Source organism: Vulpes vulpes, chromosome 12 (assembly GCF_048418805.1).
Source record: "Vulpes vulpes isolate BD-2025 chromosome 12, VulVul3, whole genome shotgun sequence".
NCBI classification, from domain to species: Eukaryota; Metazoa; Chordata; class Mammalia; order Carnivora; family Canidae; genus Vulpes; species Vulpes vulpes.
Window position 1 is genome coordinate 43,275,825 of NC_132791.1, and position 27,703 is coordinate 43,303,527.

General features: G+C 36.5%; 2 protein-coding genes across 48 annotated transcripts in view; one reads left to right on the forward strand and one right to left on the reverse strand.

Annotated features, from left to right (window-relative positions):
• Positions 1-764: 764 nt before the first annotated feature.
• LOC140594830 (uncharacterized) lies at positions 765-16,877 on the reverse strand. The gene is made up of 3 exons (XM_072731908.1): positions 16,845-16,877; positions 11,842-12,858; positions 765-852 (listed from the first exon to the last, which is right to left on the reverse strand). The coding sequence occupies exons 1-2, from the start codon at positions 16,875-16,877 to the stop codon at positions 11,890-11,892; spliced, it is 1,002 nt and encodes a 333-aa protein (XP_072588009.1). The 3' UTR covers positions 765-852; positions 11,842-11,889.
• PTPRD (protein tyrosine phosphatase receptor type D) overlaps positions 12,472-27,703 on the forward strand; it is a 2,173,792-nt gene continuing 2,158,560 nt past the window's right edge. For 45 of the 47 annotated variants that reach the window (XM_072728317.1, XM_072728336.1, XM_072728322.1 and 42 more), the window contains exon 1: positions 12,627-12,954. The gene's annotated coding sequence lies outside the window, so the exon portion shown is untranslated. Of the gene's footprint in view, positions 12,955-27,703 lie in introns of all 47 variants that reach the window. The other 2 variants (XM_072728319.1, XM_072728320.1) reach the window with 2 other exon arrangements.

The following is a 27,703-nucleotide window of genomic DNA, read 5'->3' on the forward strand; positions in this document are numbered from 1 at the left end:
ACTACTTTGAAAACTTAAGCAAGGGTAGTAATAAAAGATAAAGTGTCTAGCGAGGGAAGTCGAGCAGTGTAATTCATCCACACATTTCTCACAACAATTCTGTGAGGGAGATATCATGATTATTAGCATTTTACAGGGAAGGAGACTAAAGGAAATTTATTATTATCTTCATTTTGCAGAGAAGGAAATTTTGTATAGAAGGGAATGAAGGGAATATACTGCTCTAAGAAAAAGTATTTACTCAGAGAGGGAGGAAGAAAAACAGGGAGTTGAATGTAGGCTATCTGACTCTTGAGTCCACACACAGAGTTCTCATACTGCATTGTCTTCCATAACTGTTCTCAAGGTAAGTCATTCTCCCTTAACTTAAGTTGCTATTCATTCTCTCCAGAAAGGTGAACCTTATCCTCTCTAACCTTCTGCTGACTCATGTCAGAATGTGAACAGAAGACTCAAGCTTGACAGACAATAAGGCTTGTTGACTTTATTCAATCTTAAAATATTTGGTTCACTATTTTCACATTTTAGTGTTTTGCTCTTTGTATGTAAACAATATAATGTGGGAAAGTAAAATCAGACAGAAGACAAAGTCTTGTTAATAGCAAGTAAAATCTGTGAACTCTATTTTCAGAGAGTTGAGTTTGATGGTGATGGAAAGCCATTTGAGTCCGATGATTCTTCGGTGGTCTGATGATACACATTGGTGGTTTCTCTCTTGTTACTCTTGGACAAATGTTCAAGCCACTAAAACCACTTTTGAAATTGGCACCTGTAACAGGAAGTCAGCTCCTTCTCTCGGGAATGCTTTACCACGGAGAAGAATCATCTCAGAAGAAAGGCTTGAAAAGTCCACTGAAAAGTCCAAAAGGGGAATAAATAACCCACAAACATTCTTTACTGTAGCATTATAATACCTCCTTAAGAGATTTCTATTTAGTTATAAAATGGTATAAAATAGTAAAATAGAGACTAACTATAATGAGAAACAAGCCTTTCTCCTCACTCTTATCACTCTCTTCTCTGTGTGTCAAAAAATGATTTTCAAATTACTGCATGTTTAGGACACTGATTCAAAATATCTTATGACTTAGAAAGCTAAAAATTGATATAAATCAAATTTATTATTTTCATTTACCCTGGTTTTGTTTAGGGAATGTCTGAAAGAGACCTATTTTTCTAGTTTGAATGCTACTGAATATAGTTCATCAGAATTAAATTTGAAATTACATAGTAAACAAGTTGATATAAAGGAAATAATTTAACCCTTTTGCAGTCAGTATTTTGCTATGGGCTGTATAATTCTCATTCTGTGCTTAAAAATCGTGGCTCCTAGTTAAAGTATAGAGTGATTCATACAGTTGTACCACGGTTTTTCATAATGAAATGTCCATAATGTAAAATCAAAAGGGTATAGATATGAGGGGATTCCTGGGTGGCTCAGCAGTTTAGCGCCTGCCGTCAGCCCAGGTGTGATTCCGGAGTCCCAGGATTGAATCCCATATCAAGCTCCCTGCATGGAGTCTGCTTCTCCTGCTGCCTATGTTTCTGCCTCTCTCTCTCTCTCGCTGTGTCTAATGAATAAATAAATAAAATCTTTTTTTAAAGGGTACAGATATGTATTTCTACATGAGATTTAAGAATACTAAATATTAAAATGTTAAAAGAAGAAATGTGCTTTAAAATGCTCAACCACTGGTGCACTCACATTATAATCTATTTCTTTTTACTTTAAAATCTTTTCAATTTGATTTCAGTGGGCCACTCAATTAGATACAAATGTACCTTTTAATTTTTTGAAGGTTATTCCTGGGCCACAATTTTGAATCACTTAATTGAACTGAGAAAAACAGCATGCCTGTACAAAACTTTCAAAGACCACATATTTGAACTTTCTTGAACTATTTTATTTCTGGCACTATTCAGTTATCATTTTGTTCCATTTATGAATGGAAACAGTTTTTGTCAGGAGAGACACAATATGCAAAGGAATCTTTACAAATTTAAATACACCAGGAAAATTTGGAGATATTTAGAAAATATGCAAAGGCTTACTTCAAAATTTAATTTGCAAAGCTTTTCAAACAACTGAAACATTGGTTTTATCATCTTTTACTATTTAACGTATACAGCAGGAAATAAGGTATGATGAGAAATAGGAAATATATTGTAAAACTCCTGTTAGAGTACTGGAAAAATTTGCATATAATCATTACTTCAATTTGGTTTCTTTAGTAAATTCTGTGTAGATTCTACTGGAAGCAAAGGGAACATTTGAAAAAGAAAAAGCATTTACCTACTTTCAGAATATATATCAAAGAAATTTTAGGATTATATGTATATCAAACATATTTCTTGTAATGAAAATAAATCATTTTATTTTAGAAAATACAGACATAAAACGTTTAAAAGAGTTCTAGGTATTACAATGCATATTGCCTTTTCTTTGCACATGTAAATACAATATTAGGAGAATAGATATATACATAACCAGATATACAGGTTATATATGTAGTATCTATATAGGTATATATGTAAGGGTATACACATACACACACATCTATGTTTCTCATTTTAATTAACATTATAAAGGAAAGATGTTTGTCTTTAATTTTTTGAGAAAAAATGCCACTAAATAGAAATCTTAGTGTTCAACCGCAATTTTCTGCAGTGTAAATTCTGCTATTCTGTTGCATTTTGCTTTCTCATTCAGATATTGTTATTGACTTTTTTGGTAGCTTTTTACAATTGTTTTTGCCTATTCCTCTGCGTCTCCATCCTCAACAGAAAGCTAACTTTTTAATTTTATACTGTAGTTTATTATCTGCTTTCACCTTTCTGGTTTTTTTTTTTTTTTTTTTCACCTTTCTGTTTTTATTGTGGTTTCCAAAGTACCATATCTTCTTAATTTTACAAAGCATATTGCAGATGTTTCTAATTTTTTTCTATTTTCTATTAATTAAAAAAAATGTTTCAAGCAATAACTTCCCCTGCATTTCTCTCATTATTTTGAAAAATCTTATTTACACTCATCATTAAAATAGCAACTTTCATGTTTGGGCCTGCAAATTTTCTTTGGTTTATTACACACTAACCCTTACTGCCACCTACTGCAAACAGAAGGAACTCTGTTCCCTTGTTTTAACATCTAGCAGTGCTGCTTCGCCATGGTACTTACCACTGCATGCCATTTTCAGTTTACTTTATTACCCTATAGTTCATCCCTACTCGTAGAAATCTGAGGATTTTAGTAAGTTTCTTCCAGAACATTCACTGTTTATTTCCTTTGACACTATGCTATATTTTGAAGGATCAATGTTGAAATTAGCTAATCCGTTAAAATCATCTTTGTCTGTAATTCCATCAACACAGTCTATAACATATGAATTCCTTTTAATGTTTGGTCTTTGAGAGCAACCATTCTAAGTTTCTAGAGATTTTGAGGAATTTTCCTTCATTTATTGCCTCAATAATTTCAGTTCAGAGTTTTGGTAAGCTCAGGAGTTAGACATCATGTTGGCATGTAGATTTCCTTCAATATTCTGCAATACAATATTGGTTGCAAGGCTGTTTGATAAATTGATTAAATTTTGCATAATAAATCTTTTAAATCTAATTATGTGCCCCCAGACTTCCAAATTATAAGTTGGTTTATAGGCATTAATCATTTAACTACCCCCAGACACACATGTACACTATTTACTTTGCATACATTAGGTTCTCAGAATATGTGTTTGGCTAAATCCATCGAAATTCACTACCCTCCTTTACAGGATGGCCAGGGAATATATAGGTTGTGTTCAAATGAACTATATGGTGGGTCTGTATTACTTTTGGTCCTATCTGGCACAAAGGAACTACAGGATAAAGAACAGAGAATGTGGCTGATATCTCTTTTGTCTGGATAAGTATGTCTTAGATTTTTGTGTATCATGGGCTTACATAGGACATATTAAGTGGAGACTGAGGTGAGAGATTTTGGAAATAAAAATATTCAAGAAGCACTTATTGGATTCCTTCAAAAATAATGTGGCTTTCAATAACAATTTTTACATTTCTACTTAAGAATCAAAGTGAGAAAAGTGCTTATAGATGTTTTTGTTAAAAATACCAATGTTAAAGCAAACATTTTCTTTTTTATTAGATAATACTTTATTAATATCCATAATGTGTAAACATTGTCTTTGAGAACAAGTATTAGAGTGGTCACTGAAGATTCGAATAACATCTAACTAAACTTCATTTGAAGTAGTGCATCTTTGTTGCAAAACGTTTACGAAAACAATACATTTAATATAGAAAAAATACATTTATCCTATCCACATTAAAATCATGTTGGTATCTTTTAAAAATAATTTAAGATTTTAAAATCAACTTATAAATTATGTAACCTATATTTGGGTGAAAACTACATTTATCTGTGTGTGTATATATGTGTGTTAAACCACAAAAAATTCCAGCCTCCTTATGGTATAGTGTAAGATCTTTTAGCTGTTCAAAGAAATAAAAAGTCTAAAAAAAAAAGTAATAAAAATGCAATCCAGTCTTTAAAACTAAGCTCTTCAAAAGTATTATTCGGAGGTCCTGATTCATATCCCTCAGCGACACTTACACAGAACATAGTGTTTTTCTCTTCTTTCCAACTTTTTCACATTTTGTAATTGCTTAGTAGATCCTTATTTTATAACTGCCTTAAATCTTATCTTTCTGCACTCTATGTTTCCCCAAATGCCTGGTCTGAGTCTTTTCATCCCCAGATTTCTTCCAGTTCTCCAGTTTCTGCATAACAAAAGTCTGAGAACCAGAGCAGCAAAAGCCTTGGAGGGCAGGATGAAAAACAGGAGTCTAGCAAGGGAAGCATAACCTCCTGTGCTCTGAGTGGTGATGAGCATGGGCAAGTTATATATGTGTGTCTGAGAGAGGCCTGGTGGCAGGAAGAGATTTTGGTGGGAAACACTCTAACTTTAATAAATCCTTTCCCCATCACATGCATATTCATGATCTATATCCCTATTATGCTCCTGTTTTTAGAGCCTAGATGAACCTGAAGAGAATTCTGATTAATAGTAGCAAAGTGAAGCAAACTTGTAAAGAGGACTCTTCATTTTATCACCCTTTCTGGAAGACTTCTTGAAAACGTCTTTGATTCTTTCCCCTTTTTGAGTATAGCAGTAATTGTTCAATGCCTTTTTGCCTAAAAATTTAACATGAAAATACTTTTTTTCATAAGGTGTAATGACATGAGGGCTTATGAAATCAAATACACACTTTGCAAATTAAATAACAGGGCATCCTGGGTGGCTCAGTGGTTTAGCGCTGCCTGCAGCCCAGGGTGTGATCCTGGAGACCCAGGATCGAGTCCCACGTCAGGCTTCCTGCATGGAGCCTGCTTCTCCCTCTGCCTGTGTCACTGCCTCTCTCTCTCTCTCCCTCTCTCCCTCCCCTTCTCTCTCTCTCTCTCCTATGTCTGTTACGAATGAAATAAATAAAATCTTTAAAAAATAAATAAAAAACTAGATTTAATACACACATAATGTGTATAAATAAATGTTTATACATTAAAATTATTCTTTGAATTATGATGAGGAGGAAAGTTCCCTAAAATTAACAGGACTTCTATCACTCATTAGTTATATAAAAAGGATTATTTCTCACATACCAGGTTTAGGAGGGAAAGGTGGGGAAGAAGGTGAAGTATTGGGCCATATCATCTTGTGTTACGACATTGATAATTACATGGAAAAATTAATTCTAAAACCTATAAACTTCTTTTGATTTACTTTAGATATCCTTTCATGAAAAGCAGATAAGTTTATGATTTGCTTATCACCCGTAAAATATAGAATGCCAGAAAGCAGAGATCCATATGATATAGTTGTCACATTTCTTCCTTTTGCTTCTATTTAAAAAATCTACAATTTTAAATGTTGAAAATATACATAAAATCTGTGATAAAAATAAATGCTACTATAATTTTTTCCTGCCACAGTATCATTACACATGAACAAAAGGTCAGGAATAAGTACCTGGAAAACATATTGCCCTTCACTAAAACAGGGGGAAATCTTAAAAAGGTTCCAGAAAGTTGACCTCTTATTATAAAAGAGAGGTGATATATAGAAACACTTTCCTTAGCTATATATTACTTTTTTCTCCTGGTTGTAGGTAAGGGTGGGAAATAAATAAACATGAATAGATAAAAACAGGGCAGCCCAGGTGGCTCAGCAGTTTAGCACCACCTTCAGCCCAGGGCCTGATCCTTGGGACCGGGGATTGAGTCCCAGGTCCAACTTCCTGCATGGAGCCTGCTTCTCCCTCTGCCTGTGTCTCTGCCTCTCTCTCTCTCTCTCTCTCTCTCTCTCTGTCTCTCATGAATAAATAAATAAAATCTTAAAAAAAGAATAGATAAAAACAGATGTACAAAAGGGGAAAGTAGCAAATATAGCAAACTATGGTAATAGAACAAATTGTCCATGATGTATCTAGAAAAAAATCATAAATTTTATTTTTATGATATGATTTTTATGGTATCATTAGATATGCAAGACACAAGGGTTTTTTTCATATGAAAATAAATAATATGCAAAGTTATTTAAATAGAAACATAAAGTTAAAAAAATTCACTTTAAAAATTGAAAATTAGTTCTTAGAGAAGATAGGGCAATTTTCTTTTTGCACCATCCCCAACTTATCTTTTCCATTCACTGAATAGAAATTAAGAAATTTCTTAAATTTAGGTAATTGTCTCATAAGGCCTTGACCCTAAGAAAGAAAGGAACTGCAGTTGAAAAAAAGTTTCTTATGACATAGAATACTGGTTGAACATAGCAACTCAGGAGCCAGACTACCTGGGTATAAGTCTCAGCGCCAAGACTTAATTGCTTTGTGTCCCTGGGTCAGCTAACCAACCTGTTTTCTGTACCCCAGATTTCTTAGACCTAATATTTACACGGTATTTTAAAGGCACTTAAAAAAACCTACAAAATACTATGTACATATGCATAACGCCTTAAGTAGAGATGTATAGATGAAATTTTGCATTAGATATCTTTTTATTATTTTTTGTTTATTCATGAGAGACACAGATTGAGAGAGAGGCAGAGACATAGGCAGAGGGAGAAGCAGGCTGGATGCAGGGAGCCTGACGTGGGACTCGATCCTGGGACTCCAGGATCAGGACCTGGGCCGAAGGCAGACACTAAACTGCTGAGCCACCCAGGCATCCCTTATTATTTTTTTAGGTAAAAAATATCCCCAAACCTCAGAGGGGTAGAATGACTACCTATTTCTCTCGAATTATAGTTTACTTTCATTAAAAAATGTATTCTGATGTTTATTAATTTCTATGATATACATCTTTTAAATGCTTGCTTAAAAGAACTTGGTGGATTCCATTCTTTGTATTCATGTTCAACTGTTCTCTTTCCAAAGTATATGCATGGAGCAGTTATTTTGGGTTTTCACTGATAACTTAGGTCACTTTTTTATATCGTCATTATTGGCTTTTTTTTAATAATTGGAAGAATGAATACATATAGACTTCCTTACTCATTTAGTTTGTTAAAACTGAATAAAATTATAGTAGTACCTTATAAACTATGATCTGCTTTATAAAATAATAAATACTAGACTTCAAAACATGTATTATTATTATATTATTTTTTGTAATCAGATACTATAAAACATTAACATATATGTTTAAGAAAAACTGAGATAGTTTTACCAGTTTGATGAATCTGGCTCATTTGATACTCAGAGAAGTGACATCTCTGTGGAAAATATTAGCATATTGTGATTATGTAGCCATACAAATTGCTATACCTTCAAATACTTTCTTGTAGTGTGTTAAAGTTATTTCAGGTTGTGAAATGGAAATAATGTTTTGGCACTGCCCTGGACATTGGATAGTACATTAAGCTTTGAAACAATTGAATCAAATATTTGTTATCTTTTAATATATTAAATAACAAAAATCTATCAGTCAGAATACCTGTAGGGAATGGAAGATACCATCAGGAATGATTTTGGAGAGAATTTAGATAAGGGATACTTTCTGGAAGAGCAATTGGGTTAAAGGAAGTGACAAGAGAGATTTCTGAGTACCCATCCCATAGCCACAGTGGAAAGGAAAGCTGAAGGGGCAAGAGATAGGATGAGACAAGTATAAGCCGGAAGTATGGAAGGGTGTATTTCTGGAGGAATGCAGCCACTGCCAGAAAATAACTCAGTGCTAAGTTAACAGAGCAATTGGGAAAAGAATCATCTCTCCTACTGTCCCCCACCAGTACCTCTCTTTGGGCATAACCCAACAGAAGGCAAAGGACAAGGGAAACCAGGTAGGTGCAGTTCCTAGCAGCTAACTCCTAGGACACAAAGAAGGCCAAATGGTGGATTTGGGGTTTGAGGAGGGGTGAGGAATAGAAAATGCTTTGTACAATAAACGAAAAAATAAGTGTATCATATTATATATCAAAACTCATAGTTCCAAAGCATTTAGATTTTTTTGTAACCTAGCATTAGCCCATAATAATTTCAGTGGAGTAACCCTGAAGCCTTGAATCCACAATTATCACAAATATAACTCCACTCACTAAGACTCCCTAAATCGAGTAATAATCAAGTCATATTTTTCATTATGTTCTAAGGTTCCCAGGCAGCCTTCCTGGTAGCAAAGCATCTATAAAAAATTAGGGAAATTAGACTCATTTAGTCAATTAGAACTCTGTCCTCATTGACCAAAATAAAAGCTGAAGAAGAGTCAAAGATTATCCTTGTTTCATATGAAATAAGTACAAGCAGTTAGAATAAGTACAGGACTTCCCACTTTAATATCAATATAAAATTGTTTCTACTTGCATTTTCTGCCAATTAGCATAACTTTAGGAGGAAACATGGAGAAAGGGAGAACAAATGAAGTGTCCACCATTTTTGCAGACTGAGAAACAAACAAAACAAAACAAAACAAAACCTCATGGGTGGCAAAGTGGGAAAGATTACTCCTGACAAAATCAAACTCACCAATCTGGTGGTCATGGGATATCTCTTTTGATCGTTGTCTCCCTTATAACAGGTGACTTGCTCCTCCCAGTTCCCTTATTACCATGTTTTCTATTTCTTTTTCCTTATTTCCAATTCCATATTATGGAGTACTATATAATTAGGATGTTTTCCCACAATGCTATTGATATGTTTAAAGGACATCTGAGAACAGGAGGTTATTGCTGTGGAGTTGTTAAGCCTAATTCAACAGCTGCGACAAGGCTGAAAGTACTGGATTCCCTCAAAAAGTCAAAATACAAATGTAAATTATAGAGGTTGATAAAATCAATTCTAAGCTTAAATGTAACAAGGCTAACTAAAGTTTTGGTCAATAAAGCAAGGTGGTAAAATAAAGGGAACCTCAAAAGAGATTAATCTCAGATGGCTGATATTCAAGACCAGGCTTTCTTGCCCTATCCCAGTTTCCCTTTTTAATTTCTATTTCACATTTGTCATGGTTGTTTTAAACACCATGGTTCACTGACAATGACCAATTTAAACAAGTAGTGCTGTCTTTTAAAAATAAATATACACTGGCAAAGGGGATATTTAAAGCTGCCTTTTCATCTGAGAAGGAAAAATAAACCGTAATATTACAGGAGGTGGATAGTTAGAGAATGAAATATTTTTTTTTAACTGTTGCAGCTTGGTGCGATCATCGTCAGGAAAGATAGCTCAGTCCAATTCTAATAAATCACTAATAAAATCTCTATAAAAAGCTACTCACAATTAACACTTGTGGTATTAAGTAGGGAGTGATGCCGGAGGAAGAGGGCTGAATATAATAACCGTGGCTCTTCCGATGTTTAAATTACCCTGTGTTCTTCTGGAGGGCACCAGTGTATAGCTGTGTACAGGCAAGAGTAAATCAGCCCCAGGGAGCACTGTCTCTGTGAGATGCCAGCTTTGAGCTGAAGTTGAGATGAGTTTCAAGTAGCTGAACACCCCCATACAGCAGGAAAAAGAGATAAGATATCGACACACTCAGCTGCATCTTGTTAAAAGCTTCCTGCGGGTTGGCAGAATGAAATCTTTATTTAAAATATACAAACTATTGTCAAGGGAAAGATGGGAAAGAGAACACAGTAAAAGGGCCAAATGCTTTGCTTAACCCACCAGAAGCAGTTGAAAGGGAGAAGTGGTCACACTGTCTCTGCAGCAACAACAACAGGAAAGGTAACTAACACCACCACATCAGCATCCATCTGCTCTTCCCACGGTATCAAGATGCACTATTTCTTTTATTATTTATTCTATGTGTTTCCGGGGGAAGGCAGATATATTATTACGAATAGCACAAGAGGAAATCATTTCTGGTGCCACTTGGCATTAAGTACAGTAGTGTATGTAATGAGTGAGTGATGACAGGAAACATAGCTGCAGTGTTGAGTTCTGGCATCCCTCCTACAAACCCGCTTCAACTTGCTCTTGGTAGTCAGAGGCTTTCAAACAGAAAGTTCATGTAAAACCATTATTGAACACTGACAGGAAGGAGCTGAGACAGGAGGGAGTGGTGTGTATTTGTGCAAAAGGGGGGGGGGGAGGGAGGGAGGGAGGGAGGAAGGGAGGGAAGGAGAGACCAGGGTAGAGACTGAGTTAGTCATCATCTTGCACAGACAACACCATAAGGGGGCAGGGGCTTTGCATAATTACAAAGATAGACATACACACGCACACACACACGCACACACGCACACACACACACACTTGCATGCATGGAAGGAATCTTTCTGTTTCCTATCCTATCATTTCCAAGAACAGCTTTAAGTGATAATGATTGTGAACCTTCTTGGATGGCTGAGCTCAGTGCGTTTATGGGGGTGGAGCAGGTAGCCTGGCAGGAGATGGGTTCAGAAGAAGGGTCACTCCTGAAGAGCAAAGGGACATGGCAGGCAATGAAGCAGGCATGAAAAGAAAAGAGGTGAAAGGACCCTGGGGAAAATGTCACATGTATTGATTAAGCTTTATTTCTCTTTGGGAGAAAGTGACATTTCTCTGCTATTAGATCATGGACATATAAGGAAAGTAGATGGCTCACTGCTTTCGGTTTTCTTCCACAGTGCTTAGGGCACCTTTGACTAGAGGGTACCTGGAAGGCTTTCTGTTGCATTATTATAAACAGGACAATTATTTTTTTTTAAGGACCAACGTGGTGACATTGCTCTTTCTTTACTAAGAGAGAGAGAGAGAGAGCATTCGCTGTCACAGCTGTATCCTTTGATCAGACACAAATGACGGTAAAATGTTAGAAGCTTTCTGTGACATTTCTTCCATCCTGCTCTTCCCCAGTGCTAATTCTCTTTTCTAGCTTTGCTCAGGGGGTTTAAGTTACTCTTTCCTTGCTGGCAGAGTCTGTGATAGACCACCCCAGAGGCATCGGTCATTCCCCTAAGCAGGTAGTAAAGAAATACACCCCCCACCCCCACCCGCACCCCCACCCCCACCCCCACGCAGGCCCCGTCCTCGCCTCTGAAGCCGGGCCAGTTTCTAGCAACTCTTGTTCGGGGCTTTCCCTCGTCAGCTCCCGCCTCCACAGAGCCCTGCCTCTACCCCAAGCCCAGCCACGCTGCCAAGCAGCCCAACTGAGAACTACACGCAGCGCGCCCTGCACCACGCAGCTCTGCTCCTCTTCCTCCTCCTCATTCAAGTGGACTCTTCATGAGCAACGAATGTCTTGCAAATCAAAACTCTGCCCCCTGCATTTTTAGCTCCTCTGCCCCCCTGACGCTTGCCGCCAGCTTCCCTCCGAAAAAAAGAAACCCCACCAAACCCCCCAAAATGAAATAACCCAAAGCACGCAAACACCTGAAGAGGCGCAACCGGGATCTACACCTGGACAAGTCCTCTGTGGCTCTAGTGGTCGGGATAGAGCATCCTCTCCCCGCGCGGACCGCTGTGTCCCGGGGCCCGGGTCATGGCACGGCCTCCGGGTCTCGGGGTCGGCGGGGTCGGCGGGGTCGGCGGGGTCGCGCCCGGGCAGCTCGGGGTCGCCGCGCAGGCCGCCCTCCTCCCGCGCCCACCCGGGCCGGCGCTCGCAGCACCCCGCGCCGCGTCCCCCCGCCCGACCCCCCCCTCCCGCGCCGGCCCGCGCCGCTGGCAGCCATCAAGTGGCTCGTTAGGGAAATGCAGGTGAGTGCGTGCGGCCGAGACGTGGGGTGTGTGCCTGCCTGTGTGTGCGGGCGCGAGCCAGCCAGCCCGCGCGGGAGCCGCCGGGAGGGAGGTGCCGGCCGCCTGCGCTCCCCGCCCCTCGGCGCCCGCTCCTGCACCTGCACCTGCGCCCGCGCCCGCACCTGCGCCCGCGCCCGCGCCCGCGCCCGCGCCCGCGGCGGCCGCCCGAGCGCCCGGGGCAGCGCCTCGCCCAGCGCCTCGCCCAGCGCCTCGCCCGGACGGCCGCTCGCCGGCCCTCCCCCGCGGTCTCCGTCTCGGTCTCCGTCTCGGTCTCCGTCTCCGTCTCCGTCTCGGTCGCGGGCGCGGGCGCGGTCTCGGCCGCAGCTCCGCGGGCCTCCCGGCGCCCCCCCGCCCGCGGTCCCCTCCCAGCCCGAGCCCTCCCGCGGCTCCTCCTCCTCCTCCTCTCCGCCTCCTCCCCTCGCGCGCCGCCGACAGGCAGCCTCGGCGGGGAGAGTGCGGGTACTTTGCCTTGCGAAGAATTTGCAGGACCCAAGCACGCTTTCGGAGCGCCCTGATTTTCTTCGGTCGGTGTCCCCTCCCTCCGGACGCGAAGATCCCACTTTTGCAACGAACAGCCCCCGAAGCATCCCACCCAAGCCAAAGCCCGACGGGCTGCTGAGCATGTGCTGTCCTTTCTTGCAGTTTATTCTGGGCCTGTGTGGAATAGAGAGACAATTCTTTATTTGACTGGTAGGAAAGAGAAGAGAAGACTCCTCAGGGTTTCCAAGGAGGACTGGAGCGGCTGCTTTAGTAAGTAAACTGTGTTTTTTTTTTTTTTTGTATTTCTTTTCTCTCAAGTGAGGGAAGAGCATATGCCGAATGCTCTCCCTCCAGATGGCATGGACAGTTCGTTTTACCGGGGAAGAAGTTGACTTACATGACTTAAGTAGTTCTTAATTGAGAAGTGGTTTGTTAAGCTGCTTGCTTGCTGATTTATTTATTTATTTTATTATTATTATTATTATTATTATTATTATTATTATTTTGGAAGAGCATTGAGAAGACTTCATTGTGGGAAACCTTATTGGGGAATCTGATTTTTAAACGTTTATTGTTCAAGGGCTGTTGGAAGCCTGGCTTGTGAAACGTTGGTTGGTTCCAAGATATAAGGCTGGTTACCTAGAAAAAGCTTGAGAATTCGAACCTGCTGGCTCACTTTTCCGGCTACTGTCCACCTCCACCCTAAGCCACACCAACTCCCATCCTTCTCTGACTTCACTTGGTTGCTTATCTTTAGTCCTGAAGACAGCTTGCCAAAAAATTGGGTCAAGGGAAACTTAATAAAGACGGTCTGAAAGACCAGGAGAAAATCCTGTTGAGGTTTCTAATGCTTGGAGGTAGATGAGATGTGGAAGAAAATCCTCCAACTAGGCTAGTTTGGATAATTTGGATGAAATTCATTCAGAGAGGGAATGTGAAAAATGCTTTGGAGAGGGCAGGAGCTGAGGCTGTGACTTTGACACAGCAGGTTATAAACTGTGACAGGGGCTCAGCAGCCAGTGACAGGCTTAAGGTGTCTCCTAGGGCTGAATATCTCTGCATCAAAAACTTTTGCAGGCAGTATTCCTCTTGGGGCTAACATCACCATGTCAGTAGCTGCAGCATTTCTGTAAGAACAAGTAGGACACTCTTCCTCTCTCTGTGAAAGGGTTAATGATATATTTAAAAAGAATAAAAGGGACACAGTCTAACACTTGCCAGTATTTTGTAATATCTAAATAAAACCTTTGTGTTATGTCAGTAAAAATATAGTTGAGTCAGTTTGTTTTGCACAGGAGGGAGAGAATCAATAACATTTCAGCATTTTTTTCTTTATTACTGCCAAATGGACTCGGAATCTAATTCTTTTTGCATTGTTACATATATGGTAGATACAGTAGAATTTCAGTTTAGATACAACAGAGCTGATTTTTTTTTTTTAAACAAAGTTCTCTGACATAATACCATGCAGGCTGACTACTGTAGAATAGTAATTTAAAAAGTTTACCTTTAACTTTCAATTTCTATCTCAATGTAAAGCACACTTTTGCAAGCAAATGTCTTTAAGAGTTATGAACCAGATTGAAAATTAAAGCTCCTTACTTACAGATAATACTGTTTTTCCACAGAACACCTTACTATCAAATAATACCCAAGGGCTCTCATATTTAATTGCTGATAATGGTAAAGTGAAAAAAATATTATCTTTATATTTACTCAAATATATAAAAGTGGCACTATTCATTTGGCATTGATTTTTAAAATTTTACAAGTAAACTCATGTACAATGGTTTTAAAAAAGAAAGATCTTTCAGAGTTGTATGGTTCTTCAATGTCAAAAGCTTTGAGTATCTTGGGACATAAGTTTTGAGGCTAATGAAATAACAGGACAATTGAATTTGTTGATATGAAGTTGTAATATATGGAAATCATTTGGTAAAGATATGTCATTGTTTATTGTATATTACTTTATTTTCTATCCAAATGGATTTTCTTAGAAGTATTGCTATTCTCAGTTTCCATTTCTGCTTTGTTTTAAAATGAATTTAGGTAATTTAAAATTAAACCCTTGGTTGATCAGATTTGATCCCTCTTCACTTGTGACCTCAAACACCTGAAAGGTATCTGATGTTTGAAAAAGCAGTTATTGAAAAATAAAAGGTAAGAGTGTACTGAAGTAGCCAATTTTAAGAGTGGATCAAACATGTTATTACATATATTACAATAGGACACATTTTCCACAGTAGAAAAGACATGACAAAATTGTTGATTATATTCAAATTGCTGAAAGCAAAGATTTACAATTAACATGAAAATTAATGTGAAACGCATTCTGCCTGTGTTCTAATTATGTTAGAGTGCCAAGGAAGATAGCCTGAATTAAAACCATTTCTAGTCAAGCTTGAACATGTTATATTTGATCACTTTCAAAGAAGTCAAAACTGGGTGGGATGATTAAATTGTCTTTTTGTTTGTTTTCTTGTTTTTGCCTTTTTTATTTTTCTTGCCACCAGTTTTCTGTGCAATACAGAGGTGGTTGCAACTTTAAAGTTGAAAAAAGAAAGTTGCTAGTGTCAGCAGTAATATGTTTTATTATGCAATTGTTCTTGTTATTCAGATCAGATAATGGCCCTATGAAATACATAAGCAGTCTGCAGGGAATGAATGATTAATTCCTCTAACGTGTGCTTACTAAAGGAGTTCTTATTAATAAAGTGCCGTATACCTGCATTTGCTTACCATTGCAGTTGGTGAAGGCAAATGTACTTTTCTTTTCCTTTAATACTAATATGGAATTTACAGGTCTAGTCCTGTAACTATAGTAGCTTAAAGATGACTTCATCGAACACATGATCTTATGTTTTTAGAACTCTTTGGATATGATTGCTATTTACTTAAAACAATTTATTTTGAAAGTAAAATGTTGTTAATTAAATGTGAACTTAAAGACTGAACTATTAAAAATTGTGTTTTTCACTCAATGGAATGACACTGTCTCTCTCCTGTGTATTACTACTTGGGTGTGGATGCAAACGACAAGTGCAAAGGACATTTTTCTTTGGTACTATTAAGTGCAATAGAAAAGTTAAAATATTGTTGCTTGTATGAAATAATTAGCTAGATACTCTGTTAACATTTTGGGACAGGCTAATAGTGCATATGACAATTGTTGTGGTTACCACTGGTGTAAAATGTATTGCAGTTAGAGGTGTATCATTGATTAACTTTCAAGATCTTTGCATTTCTAAGACTGGATTATTGGTGAAGGTGGAAGATGGATTTCATGTGGTGATTTGAGAACAGGTGACCTGAAGTGCATACGGCACATTTTAAATTTACCTACCCAATGTCTTCTGTTTTCAGAAATTTCTAAAAAATGTAATTTTCAAAATTGCCTAATTGCATATATCAATATGCAACTCTCACATTTAAAACAAATAACTTTATTTCAAGATTTTTCTGTTGTTTGGAGAAAATAACTTAATTTCAGTAGTATTTTTTTGGATTTATGTTTATGTTGAAATTAATATGTGACAATGTGAATTTATATGATAGTATATATTTGATATATATACTATCAATGTGAATTATATGATAGTATATATTTGATAATGCTAATTTAAGAATTATAGTGAAAATTGGATGAGTGGGATTTTGTATCCGGTTGAGTGCCATTTGAATTTGTCTCCCTATATATTTAAGCGCAAGTTTTTTATGACTACTGTCAGTTCACTGGGTTTCAGTCAGGCTGTTTGATAGCAATTTGATATCCATCAAGAATAAATGAATTTCCCTGGTAGAATCAATGTGGAAGTTAACTGTACTTGCGGTAATGGTTATGTTTCTTCAAACTCTTAAAAAATGTGTTGAATGAAAGAAAATGAATGAAGAATCAAAAATGAACATTGCCCATTAGGTGAACACTTATATGATCATAGAATCAAAAGTTTTGAGTTTTTCTCTCATCTTTGTGATTGGCAGTGTGACCCCAGGGCGGTAACTGGCACTCTGTGGGTTTTCTCCTCTGTCTAGTGGAAAAATTGACCTACAATTTGAGATAGTTTAAATCCAAAATCTCATGGAATGGGATAATATACTAATATAATTAGTAATGTGATTGATAGTAGAAATTAGCAAACTGTTAGATTACACTGTGGTACCTTGAGAACCCAAAGAGGAGTTGTGGCAGCCATCTTGTTGGGAGAAGGGCTAAGGAAATTGTCTCTAGGCCATACTGGAGGTGACCAGACCTTGTTGCTGTGTGGATTAAATGTTTATTTGGAGGAGGAAGATGAAGAGTATGGAAGGAAGGGAGTCAATTAAAATTCCTCTAAGCCACTCTATCCTCTTGCTACTGAAAATATATTATATTAGTAAGTATTTTTGGATTTGTTACTCTATTTAATACCAAAAGGGTATGCAGAGATAAAAATAAAGGAAATTGCTTGGTGTCTTTTGACTTCCTTTTTTCTCCTCTTAATTTCTTTATGCTATTTTACAATACCATGTTTAGATAAATATGCACAATTTATTTATTTATTTTTTTAATATGCACAATTTAAGTCAACTGTTTTTTTCCCTGACATACATGTTATAGCCTGTCACAGCTAGAAGTAACCACATAAACATTTATTTCAGCCTCTGTATTTTAAAGAGGAAACTAAAGAAATCAGAGGCTAAAAAATATAAAGGTGACATGTACTACCAAGTTCGCAGATAGCTTTTACAGCACAAAGATGGTATATTGACAACTAAATACATAGACAATAATTTATATACTTGTTAGTAAATTATCAATAAGATAATTCTGGTTGATGATGTAAGATACATTTATCTAAAAAGATTTTATAATGACAAAGTTTCTGATCGTGGAAAATGAACGCAGAAAGAATATATTGAATGTTAATTTTGAGTGCTTGCTTTTCTTATAGAAAACCAAGATTATATTCCTAGATAGAATTCATGTTATATAATTGATGAAATTGAAAAGTTTCCACTAAGAAAATTAGTGTGTCCAATCTTTCCCTTTTCTGATATAAATATTTGGGTGGTAGCAAGTGGATCTCTAGCTCCATAAAATGGTTTATATTTTAAATCATTGGAGAAAGGAAAATCATGCTGTATTTAAAATTTATTTACTTCTGAATGCAAGATGTAGCTGATTAATTAGAATTGCTTTCCACTTTGTGTGTTTGGTTGTGTACGTGTGTGTGTTTAAGCACACCTGTTAAAGAAGAAACTCAGTGATAATGGTCCACTTAAAATTTTAGAAGTGTTTATAATAATTGAGTAGTCAAAGAGAGATAACATGTTAGGGTCTGATATATCAAATTGCTGATAGATCATTGAATCAAATGAAAGTTCAACAGTACACCATATTACCAAGTTCTTGCCTTATTTAATAAGCCCTTTTATTTTCTAAAATATAATAATTAAATCTTCTTAAGGTTGATATTTTAGAATTGCAGAGAACATAATTGCTGTTCTTTCACATTTATTATTACAGACTTTATTTACCTGGTTTCATATATGTACTTAGATGCTAAGGAAGGAAAGGAAAAAGATCTGAATTTGATTATGACATGGTTAGTTACTTAAAGGCTGCCATAATTAATCTCAAATGTATTTTGACTAGGATATCTTGTTATAATTCAGTGCATATTGATTTACTTTGTAAGGTACAATAAAAGTATTACACTTAAACATAGAACAAGTAAATTTTATAAAATTCCTTTTAATTGTGCAATTATTTAAGTAGTCAGCTATACAAGTCTATTAATGCATTTATTCTCTTGGGAATGCTGTGACTTATCCTTTTAAAAAACTATCTAGAGTTATATTTCTTAAGTGTAGTTTGTATTAAAAAGAGGGCCCCTTCAGCAGCTACATAAGAAAACAAAGCAAAGTCTGTGTGCACATACTCCTTTTTACTACTTACCTGCTAATTACATACAATGTGAGATTTGTATCACACGATATACTCCTATTCCTTTGGTTAGAATGGACTGGGTAGCTTAGGACGTAGGCCTAGAACATAGCTTCCTTCCGGTTCCAAGAAAGGCTAATTTAGTATATAGAACTGGAAAAAAAAAAAAAGAGCAATAGGATGCTTCCTGTTTTTTAAATGAAGTGGTCTAGGGATGCCTGGGTTGTTCAGCGGTTGAGCGTCTGCCTTGGGCTCACTCAGGTCATGATCCTGGGGTGCTGGGATGTAGTTCTGTGTCAGGCTCCCTGCAGGGAGTCTGCTTCTCCCTCTGCCCATGTCTCCGCCTCTCTCTTTCATGAATAAATAAATAAAATCTTTTAAAAAATAAAAATAAATAAATGAAGTGGTCTAGGTCACTTGCCCAAGGTGGAAAAGTAGTCATACAAGCTTTTATACCTGAAATGTTGTCCCAGTACAGTGACCTAGAATCTTTACAATCAAATCAGAAATTCTACTTAGAAGTGGAATAAAGGATGAAGAAGGGAGGGGATGGATAAAGGAGAGACTTGTTAATCTTGCTCTAGAGGCAGTATTGCTACACTTTTTGTTTTTCCCACAAATGGGTTTCAAAAATCTGAGGAATGACTTTTCACTTTGGGGTAAATGGGCATCAAATTAACAAGGAATCTGGCTCTTACTAAACTGTGCCATATTCTGTTTATGCCATTGTTACACTGCATCATGTGGAGCTATTGAGAAGATCAGTTTATCAGTTCATATCTGCCTTATGTCCTCTGATTTTGTCACAGAAATCAAGGACAGGACAATAATTCAGGTATCGTCATGTTATCTACCCCTAGAAGTTGCATTCTCTTCTGTTTCCTAACTTATATGCATTTTCAAGTCAGAGTCAGGTATATACAATATAGTATTTGGTCACTAAATATTTATTCAGTCTCCCATGTACCAGACAGTGCTAAGTAAAACACACCCATAAGCTAGCAATATAAAGCTGCCTAAATTGTGACCATCCTATATTCTTATGAAACGTTTCCCCATTATTAAGATTTTTTTTAATTTCATGGAAAATATAGAATTTCTGCAAAGAATCTTTTCCGTTTAAGTCACAGAAAATTTTGCAGGTACATGCCTTCTTTTCCCATTTTTCTCCTCTCATTCACTGTCATCCTGAGTTAAAGGCATTTTTATGGAAACCGGGTGGAATCCCTGTTGCTTATTTTTTTTTAAGATTTTTATTTATTTATTCATGAGAGACACAGATAGAGGGAGAGAAGCAGAGGGAGAAGCAGACCTCATGCAAGGAGCCCGATGTCGGATTCTATCCCGGGACTCCAGGATCACACCCTGGGCCAAAGGCAGGCGCTAAACTGCTGAGCCACCCAGGGATTCCCCCTGTTGCTTCTTTAGTCACTGCAGGCTATGCTATATTCCAATGGAATTAATTGGTATCCTTCATCATCTTCACAGCTATATTACTCCAGTGCTAATTCTTTAGATGCCCCACTCTCCAAAGTTCTAGAGAAGCAGTAAGGCATGATAAGCATATCACTATACCATCCTTATATCTACATCTACAACACGCAGGAAACCTCCATAAATCTCCAGACCACTGGAGCAGTTCACAGTTTATGTATCAGTCTCTTAAATTTCCGGATTATGGAATATAATACAAGTCACAATCAAAGCTCATGTTGTTATTCCAGCTACAACCAAAGCATCATAGAAGTCATTGGCTTTCTCAGGAAAGATGACAGAGAAAAGAGAAGAAATCCTACCTGTACATTTTAATGTGTGTGTATTATTTTCATAAAAGGCCTTAAAATATGTACTTTGGATCAAATAATAAAATAATAAGACAAAAGTGTAATTTAAATTTTTAGAGACTTATTTGGATTGTTATGTATATTTGGAGTTAAAAAATTATCCAAATTCACCTCTTGATTTCTCTAGAATAAGTAATGGAAACATTTCTGACTTCATTTTAAAGAGTTCCCCTTTGTATCCCCTCTAAAAACCTAATCAAAGATTCTCTGATGGTCCTAATTAACAGAACATTTGAAAAATAATGCCAATATATTGTTTTGCTTGCAAAGGGTCTTTTATATTTCTAAATATTAATGCTAGACTATGTACATCACAAAGAGGAAGAATTTTCCCCGTCATTTGTTATTTCCCATTATATTATATAATATATTCAGTTCTTAATTAATATTTATTAGTGGTATTTACTTCAGTGGACCATTGCTTGCAATTTTAGTATGTAAGGATATCCGGTGGCTTCTCCTCTGAATGGATGTGTTCATTCTGTATCATATGTGCTATCCATTTGTTTCCTCCTAGGATACATATGTGGTTAGCTCTGTAACACATGGCTTTTCCTCATCATTTATACCTGTGTGGTTGAAGACAGTAGGGCTTTCTTGCGGTAGAATTGTGTGCTCTCAAGGACTGAATTCAGCACTTCAGTGTCCCATTTCCCCATCCCTCAGGAAGTCATGCCTTCCTGTTGTTTTTTTTAGGGGCTTGAAACCTTCCTAACTTCCTATGCACCCCTTCCATTGTGGGAACCTAATAGCATAAATTACACATTTGCTAAATACACATTGATAATAACTGGCTTTTTGAAGAAGTGCATCTTAAGAATTATTCCAATTGTAATATAAATAATAGTATGTTTGTCATTTACAGTATACACACATGCACACTTTTTTTTAGAGAAAGGAATTTCAGACAATATCCTAGAATGACTGGGTGTGAAATCTTATGTAGGCTGAAGCTGGAGATCAGTCTGTTTAGGAAGTAGGTCAGAGGAGATCATATGGTTCCCCCCATGGCAGGCTTCTTTTCTCTTTTATTAGACCTGTCTCTTCTCGTTTCTGTTTCTACTGCCAAGTTTTCCTTTTCTGCCCATTTCCTTTGTCCTTAATGGGAACTCAGTGTTGTAGTTACACAGGGAAGACTCAATTGGGCACATGAGAAGATAAAAGTGTATGCTGTTAAGATTTTTAAATAGATATTGCCATTGTATTGTACATTTCCTTTACAGTTCATTTATTCCTCTCATTGATAAAACAATCTGCATTACATAAATAGTCCATCACTTCTTATGATGGCACTCAAAGAAGAAAGCAATTCCTTTTTCCCAATCAGGGATACCCTGAGGATTTTATCTTTCTCTCGGATTTTTTGAATTTTTTTGTGAATGTGCCATAGTACCTTCTCATGAGCTCTGAAAATATCTTCAGATAGAAGTGATTATACTAGCTAACATTTATTGATTTTAATAGATGCAAGTCATTATTTTAAATGCTTTATAAGCATTATCTCATTTATTCTCACATCATCCCTGTAAATTGGCATAATTATTATGTTTAGGTTACAGATGAGGAAGCTAAAGTACCTAGAAGCTAACTAAATTTGCCCAAGGTAGCATATCAAGTGTAGCACATGTACCCTCTGACTGTAGATCCTACATTTTAAACCACTTTGTGATACTGATGTTTTGGCATATTGATTTTTATGTTTTCCCAGATGTATATTAGTAGATAAAAGGAATTCCATAGGTTCAGTATATCAAAAGTGGAAAAGGTGAGGGATCCCATTTCTGCTTTTATAATATAATTCTTTTCAAATGAAGCAAACACAAGTTACCATAAGTAAATAACATACATGAATAGAGCACCGTGAAGGTGGTGTTGAGGGTAAAGGAGCAGGGACAGAACACATCAAGGCAATCTATCTCCACATCACTGTCCCCAAAGTTAGTGGGTAGGCATGGCACAAATGCTTCTGAGTGTACTCCTTTTCTGCCTTGGAACGGCTGCATCAGCTGTTTGACACACCTTGCTACACTTGGTGACTGGTGACCAAGAGCCATACTTTTTGAGAATCAACCAAGATGTTTGAGTCACTTTGTGCTGTGTAAAAGGCACAACAGAATAGAAATGCAAAGGCAGGGAAGATGAACTTTGGGTGTACTGTGGAGTTAAATTCAGAGTCAAGAGGGGCCTATCTGCCAGTAAATATTATTCAGAACAGTTTGATGCACATTTCCCATGATATTGAAATGGGAGTGGCATAACTAACTGATGTGAGCTACAACGTAAGGGATACCGATCATATGCACTAAAAAAAGAAATGAGAAAAGCAAAGTCAAAAGTTGATCCAGTAAGGGTCATCTTAATTACAATTATGTGTGAACTCTTACTACTTATGCCTTCTTGCCATGTAGTCTGGGTATCATCATATTGAATAAACTTCGTTGTATATATAATTTGATTGTAACAGTAAACTATTTTTATTTGCTTATTTTTTTCTGGGATATTGATCATGTTCCTCAAATTTTAGTCTGCTTATTTGAAACTGAAAAATGAATGGAAGGAATAGTTACAACATAAATCATGATTTAGCTTTGAGATTATAAGAATGGAAAAGCTAAACTGTTATGTCTACATTAACTAAATTAAAGAGAGCTTGAATAAAATGATCCTCAGTAAACATTTATTGGGTTTCTAATATATGAGAAATGCTCAGTGCATATTGACAGAGATCTGGTGCCCTAATTTTGAAAGGACATGAGAAATATCTTTGATGTTCTGTGAAATTATCAGAAATGCTGTGTGTCATTTTAAAAATCAAACAAAATAAAACATTAGCTTTGCTCCTTCTCAGCTTATTGAATCAACACTTCTTATGTCTTAGGTATACATTTGTCAAGTCATAATTTTATTTAATACCACAAGATGGCAAAACACATGCAAAAATGGCTTTTTTTTTTCTATGCTGGAGGAATACATAATACCAAAAATAGGAAGTTAAAGTTGTTTTAGGATTCATATTTCAAGAGGTTCAAACCTCTTCCCTTCAGGTGTGAAAGATACAGAAACACTTAGTGAACAGGATAATTGGATTATCTTTTAACCCCCTAGGGTCTGCCTGAGGTCTTCCTTCCTGTGTTCTGATTACTAGCCAAGAAAATTCAGTGAATTTTCAGTTATAAATGAGAACTGAGGAGTGGAAAAGGTGCCAGCCTGGGCAGTTTGATGATACAAACTTGTCCACTGGAGACCTTCACAGAACTGCTAAACTGTTAAACTGCTTGTTACAAGCTAGGTTTTGGCCTCCTGTCATTTAAATGCATGTAACAGGAATAGTGGTCAAGAATCAGAAACAAAGAAGCCTGGAAATGTTTAACACATTGGCCATAATATCTTTTTATTTCTTTGCAATTTTCAAAGAAAGATGATATAATCTTTAGGTTCAAAGTGTTTTAAACAGGTGGTTCCAATTATTCTTGAAATATAATATACTCACGCACAATTTAATTTGGATTAATGATGTGAGTAGAAAAACATATCTTGGATTGGGTCTCCAAAGACAAACAAATGTAACAAGTATTGGTAATTAGCTAAAATAAGCAAAATTTGCAACTTCAAGAGAGTAAAGTTTTTCAGAAGCCAAGATTGTCTCATCAAATTTGTGGCAGTGTCCACATTTAGCTCTGTAGTGGTCCTGTTGTAAAATGATACCTCTCTGTGACTAAGCTCTATGAGGTCTACCTTTTATTTATTTTATTTTTTAACTAAATCTTTCCCCTGGTCATACCTTTGTTTCAGAGTCTTACCAAATTGTTGTAATCCATTTGGGCTGCTATAATGAAAAACCATAGACTAGGTAGCTTATAAACAACAGAAATTTATTTCTCACTGTTCTGAAGCCCCAAAAGTCCAAGATCAAGGTACTGGCAGATTTTGTATGTAGTAAGAATCCATTTCCTCATTCATACACAATCTTCTTTCTGCTGTGTTACCGCCTGGGGGAAGGGGCAAGGGAATTCTCTGCCATTTCTTTATAAGAGCACAAATTCCATTCATGAAGCCTAAACCCTCATGATCTAATCACATTCTAAAATTCTTGCCTCCAATTACTATCCAGTATGTTTCAATATACAAATTTTGGTAAGACACATTCAGTCCATAGAATAAATCTTACCTATATGACTATTTCCTATTTCCCTGCCTTTACCTCATCTCTATTCTTTTCCCTGCCACCAAAGGATTTTTTTTTCTAAAATGCAAATCTGATCATGGTTAAAACATTAAAAGATTCTTTACTGAAAGAAGTATAACTGTAAAAAAAATCTCGGTGTGACATAAAGGGACCTTTATAACGCAGATTGCAAACAATCTTTTTGTCTTTATTTCTTGCCTTCTTTCCACCACCTTGTGTATTCTGTAATAAATTTATAAATACCCTGATGTTAAAAATTGAGTAATTTAAGTGGCTTCTAATGAAAATAGTGATGATAGAGATTTATAATTGTGTTTTCCCTGTTGAGAGACCGTCTCAAATTTTGTAATGTTACTTGTATGTGACCTTCAGGCACTAATTTTGAATCTTATTTCAGAGTATCTGGGATATGCTTTTCAGCCAATGACATATACAATAGAATGCCAACTTGTGAGGGACCTCTTCTGCTCTGTGGCTTTGCTCAAGATGAACCACCTACTATATTACTTCTGTACAACAAATTGATCAGTTTCCTTTGCTTCCCAGCAGCAGCCAGCATCTGCCATACAAAGTAATGATCTCTAGCAAAATTTTATGTTGTGTTTCCCCTGCCAGCTCCAAAGTGGTCAGCCTCTCTTGGCTTACCATCCTGGAACTATGTGGGTTTCTTGTTGCAGCCCAGCCCCCACAGGCACAGGCTTTGCTGCTCATGCTTGGCTGAGTGCCAAGTCTTTGTTGCTGGAGATGCTACTGTAACATCTGTTGAGTAAAGCATGTATGTAGTTACTGTCATCAATTTTAAGAATTTGGGTGTACTTTCTAGATTTAGGGCATGCATTGTACAAACATGAAGAATGTCTTGAAGAGAATGTTGCAGTTAAAAGGGGAAATAGTATTTATATTTTTAAAATGTGGCTTTGATGCTAAAAGCCAAAAAAAAAAAAAAAACACCTTTGTGGGATATTTAGATAACATCTGGCCAATTTTTTATGTATTTATCAAATAGACATTATTTTTAAAGGAAATTTATTTCTGTAATGGTTTGAAAAATCATTGATCTTCTTAAGTTAGTAAATTTTGATTGCCTTAGGGAAGTACCCCAGATTTTAAAGTGTTATATCATCAGATAAAGAGAGTAATGTAGTCATAGTGTCCATCTCAGTATTTTTAATTTTTATTTAAAAAATATTATATGAACACCTTTTTTGGATCACAAATCCAAAATAATGTGATTAACTGTGAAAATGTTTTTAACCATACTGAAATATTTTTGTGATCTGAAGGATTCATAATATTGGGAAATAGGTTTCTTTGTATCAGTGACTAAAGATAATTATTAAGTAGAATCTGTGAGGACACTGAGAGGACTTGGAAGGGTAGCTTGTGAGTACAAGAGGAAAGAATCCAAGTGTTCTGTTATTAAAAAAAAAAAAGAAAGAAAAATGACACAACTGAATAGAAGAGGTTTTTTTTATTGAAAGTAGAATAATCTTGAATTATTTCAATCTGCACAAGGTTTTAGGATTGAGTTTTCTGATTAACTCTATGGCCACATGATTAGTGGGGCAGTTTGGAAAATTCTAAAATGTTCATTACTAACTTTTAGAAAAAAAAGTTGGAATATTTGTCCTGGTAATCAATTATTTTTCTATTTCTGTGGGATAACCAGTCTAAAAATTTGAAGGTCCTTCCTCTATAATTTGCATCATATAGCAGGATTCCTAATTGATATAAAGTCAAATAAAATTAAAGTCCTTGTTAACCTGCATGCTACACTGCAAAAAAAAAATCAGTAGCAAAGTAAATAATTATGACATAGACAACATTCAACGTTATATAAATTAGATTACAGATAAAGCTGCTGTAACCATTAGACCCCAAAACAAAGTATCTGAAATGAAATAGAATTATTTTTCCCACTTAATAGTCCTAAAATGAGTGGGTCAAACCTTGTGGAATAGCACTGTTTTCATGCACCCAGGCTTCTTCCATTTTGTTGCTCAGCTGTGACCTAGAGAATTGTCCTCATCTACATGTCAGATCTCTTTCATAGATAGATAGGAAGTCGAGGGAAATAGCTTTGCTTTAAGGGAATTTTCGTTTTAATATCATTAAATGTAGTCACATGGTTATACCCAGCTTCATGGGAAGCTGGAAAATGTGGTACATAACTGAGTAGTCATGTACTTAGCTGAAATTTAAAAGTTGCTGTTATTGAAAGGAGGAAGAGGAAAATAGATACTGAAGGAATTAATATTATCTGCCTTATCCATTCATTCTTCATCTTACCAAAAATTGGTAATAACTTACATTATCTTATTTTTCCTTGTTATATCCTGCACTATTCTTTATTCTTGAATCTAGCATAGATAATTTAGGTGTTTTGTCATCTATACCATAGTTAGGGTTAGCAGCAAAAAATCTAGTGCAAAACATATAATTTCACTAATAAAGAAGAAGAAACCTCATGATGTCCCATGACAAATTCTTATAATTAGTTTTTCAGAAGTAAAAGTGAAAATTAGAGCCCAAGTACCTTGACAGACTTCTGGACTGTACAATAAGGAGTGTGACTGGATTTTTGTATGATTCTGTTTTATTTTCTATGGAGAATCACCTAAAACGTAACATATGGAAGGCAGTTGTTAAAATGTTGCTGTTCTTTCTTCACCTTCATTTTCTTTTCAGCCAGTGAATCTTTCTTCCGTGTCTGAGTGAATGGCCAGCAGAAATCCTGGGCAGAGTCTTAGTCACTTTAAATTATGACAGTAGGACCAATTATTTTTTCTGAAGACACATCAACTTTGTGCTAGGAAATTCAACACACATAATACTTATGATAGATTGAATATAATATCTAAGATGAAATCAAAGAATGACTTAATAAAAACAGAACTGATACTTTATAGTTATAATCTATGTTTCTTCAGGCTTTGTAAAGTTTTCTAAGTTTAGAAAACTGAACCTCAGTCTGTGTCTTGCTGGTCACTCTGTCTACAGCGTAGCTGTCTGATAAGAGTGTCTAGGTTTCTGGTGAATCCTGCTGGTAGATTTGATGAGGAC

Bases quoted from the DNA above. Each gene is read 5' to 3' on its own strand.
- LOC140594830 (XM_072731908.1), bottom strand. From the start codon at position 16,877: ATGGCTGCCACAACTCCTCTTTGGGTTCTCAAG. The intron at 12,859-16,844 runs GTACCACAGTGT...TATTCCACACAG, and splicing joins CTCCTCTTTGGGTTCTCAAG to GCCCAGAATAAACTGCAAGA.